General features: G+C 48.7%; 1 protein-coding gene across 1 annotated transcript; it reads right to left on the bottom strand.

Moving 5' to 3' along the window:
- Window positions 1-1,174: 1,174 nt before the first annotated feature.
- On the bottom strand, window positions 1,175-1,978 carry LOC109555054 (histone H2B 1/2-like). The gene has a single exon (XM_019955603.2). The coding sequence runs from the start codon at window positions 1,862-1,864 to the stop codon at window positions 1,373-1,375; it is 492 nt and encodes a 163-aa protein (XP_019811162.2). The 5' UTR covers window positions 1,865-1,978; the 3' UTR covers window positions 1,175-1,372.
- Window positions 1,979-2,450: the final 472 nt, after the last annotated feature.

The raw sequence follows: 2,450 nt of genomic DNA, 5'->3' as shown, positions 1-2,450 counted from the left end.
GAAAATCACCAACTACTTTGAGATTCAGCAATATACCTATAGGGAAAAAAATGTCAATGCACCAAGAAGAAAACACAATGGACATTAAATTCAGTAAGTATTTTCTTAAGCATTAGCAGTCAAATACTTGAGGTAGAAGAAGGAGTCATCCTATTTCTCTTAATTGCTGAACATCCTCCTCTTTTACTGATGCAAAGAGCTAGAGACATGTCCCACAACAAGAAATGGATGCATCTGTATGTGCTAAGCCTCTTGAGTCATGTCGGACTCTTTGCGACCCCATGGACTGTAGCCCACTAGGGTCCTCTGTTCATGGGGCTTATCCATGCAAGAATACTGGAGTGGGTTTCCATGCCCTCCTCCGGGGAACCTTCTCCACCTAGGGATCAAACCCGGGGCTCCTGTGTCTCCTGCACTGCAGGTAGGTTTTTTTTTTTTTTTTCACCACTGATGCCAACTGCGAAGCCCCAAGAAATGGATGCCAGCATGCTAGGTCGTTGGAGTCGTTTCTGACTCTTTCAGACCCTATGGATTGTAGCCCACCAGGCTCCTCTGTCCGTGGGATTTTCCAGGCAAGAATACTGGAGTGGGTTGCCAGGCCCTCTTCCAGGGGATCTTTCTGACCCAGGGATCGAACCTGCCATTCCTGCAACTCCTGCATTGTAGGCAGATTCTTTACCGCTGAGCCGCCTGGGAAGCACACACTGCTCTTTATTGGTTGCAAATCCAATGGACGGAGGAGCCTGGGCTGCGGTCCATGGGATCCCTAAGAGTTGGACACGACTGAGCGACTTCACTTTCACTTTTCACTTTCATGCACTGGAGAAGGAAACGGCAACCCACTCCAGTGTTCTTGCCTGGAGAATCCCAGGGATGGGGGAGCCTGGTGGGCTGCCGTCTGTGGGGTCGCACAGAGTCGGACACGACTGAAGCGACTTAGCAGCAGTAGCAGCAGCAGCATACCCCATATAAAAATCCCTGGATGATACCTAAATATAGGTGGGAGAATGAAAATGAAAAAGGCCAATGAAACTTTTAGGGATAGAATTTTGACCATAAAGATCCTTAAAATCGCTGACTGAGAAACCACGAATAGAAATAACCATTTAGAAAAGTGACGAGTTGCAATACGTTAAGAAAATAGTACACGGTTTTCCATCGAACAAATGGCACAACCAACTGTTATTGAAGCAAACTTGATGAGGTTTTTAACGTTTTCCTTTGGATGGAAATGTTTTAAAGATGGATTGTAGGGCATACGTAAAGAACCCAGAGTGGATGGACGTGGCTCTTTATCACTACAGGTCTTTTCCCTTCGAGTGGTTCTGATAAGAGTCTTTGGTTTGCGATGCTGCGGTGGTCATGAGGCAGTTCATCTGCGGGTGTTGTATCTGATGACCGACTTGGTGGCCTCGGACACTGCGTGCTTGCCGATCTCCCCAGGCAAGAGAAGACGCACGGCTCTCTGGATCTCTCCACTCGTGATGGTGCAGTGCTTGCTGGAGTGGGCCAGGCTCCCGGCCTCTTCGGCGATCTGCTCAAACATATGCTTCACGAACGAATGCATGACGTTCATGGCCTCGTGAGAGAGACTCAGGCCTGTGTGCACTTGCTTCAGCACCCTGCGGAAATAGGTGGCGAAGCTTGCAAAGTTGTCCTGATGGCAGCGGCGGCGGTGGCGGCGGCCCTTAGCTGTCTTCCGTTTCGCCTTCTTTGGCTTAGCGTCATAGGGCTCCGGTTCGGAGGGCTCCGATTCTGAGGTCTCTGTTTCAGAGGGCTCCGTTTCAGAGGGCTCTGTTTTGGAGGTTCCGGCTTCGTTGGTGCCAGGGTCTTCCTCAGAGTTGTCAGAGGATGGTTGAGCCATGTCGGAGCCACCAGTCCCCACTACTCAGAGGAAAGGACATGCGGGGGTTGAAGGCAGTTTGCGGAGTTTATAAGCCCTGCTCTCTCTGAAGTCACAAACACTGTCCATATCTGATTGGATAAAATGCAAGACAGGAGGCCTGTTACTATGGCAGCCCATGTCACGTGACACTGGATGCTCCACCCCCAACTCCCACCGCCCCTCCCCCAAGTTTAACCACACAGTCAGTCAAACTCAGTGGTATCTTTAAACTTTGCGTGACTTCCACCAGAAAAATCTTTGAACACTGCCCCATGAAGGAGACAGTCATCTATTCACCTCAGCTGATTTATGTCTACTATTGATGCATGAGAAGTTTCAAAGATGTCACCAAAGCCATCTAAGTTGAAAAATGTAATAATCACTTAGAGCTTCCTGAAAGAGTCTGACTGACCTCCATAACTCAAACTCTTTCAGACATCAGAGTGACTCAGGTCACTTGGTAGACATTTTACTCCAACACAGAATCTTTTCCTTCTGATTGACCTACAGTCCCATGAGCAGAAACTCCTGACTTCCTCAGCAGAGTGCTCCTGAAAATCATAGC

Source organism: Bos indicus, chromosome X (assembly GCF_029378745.1).
Source record: "Bos indicus isolate NIAB-ARS_2022 breed Sahiwal x Tharparkar chromosome X, NIAB-ARS_B.indTharparkar_mat_pri_1.0, whole genome shotgun sequence".
Classification (NCBI taxonomy): domain Eukaryota; kingdom Metazoa; phylum Chordata; class Mammalia; order Artiodactyla; family Bovidae; genus Bos; species Bos indicus.
The sequence above is the reverse complement of the archived record's forward strand: the minus strand, read 5'-3'. Positions and strand labels throughout refer to the sequence as shown.

Excerpts from the sequence above, each read along its gene's own strand:
- LOC109555054 (XM_019955603.2), bottom strand. The coding sequence starts at position 1,864 with ATGGCTCAACCATCCTCTGACAACTCTGAGGAAGACCCTGGCACCAAC.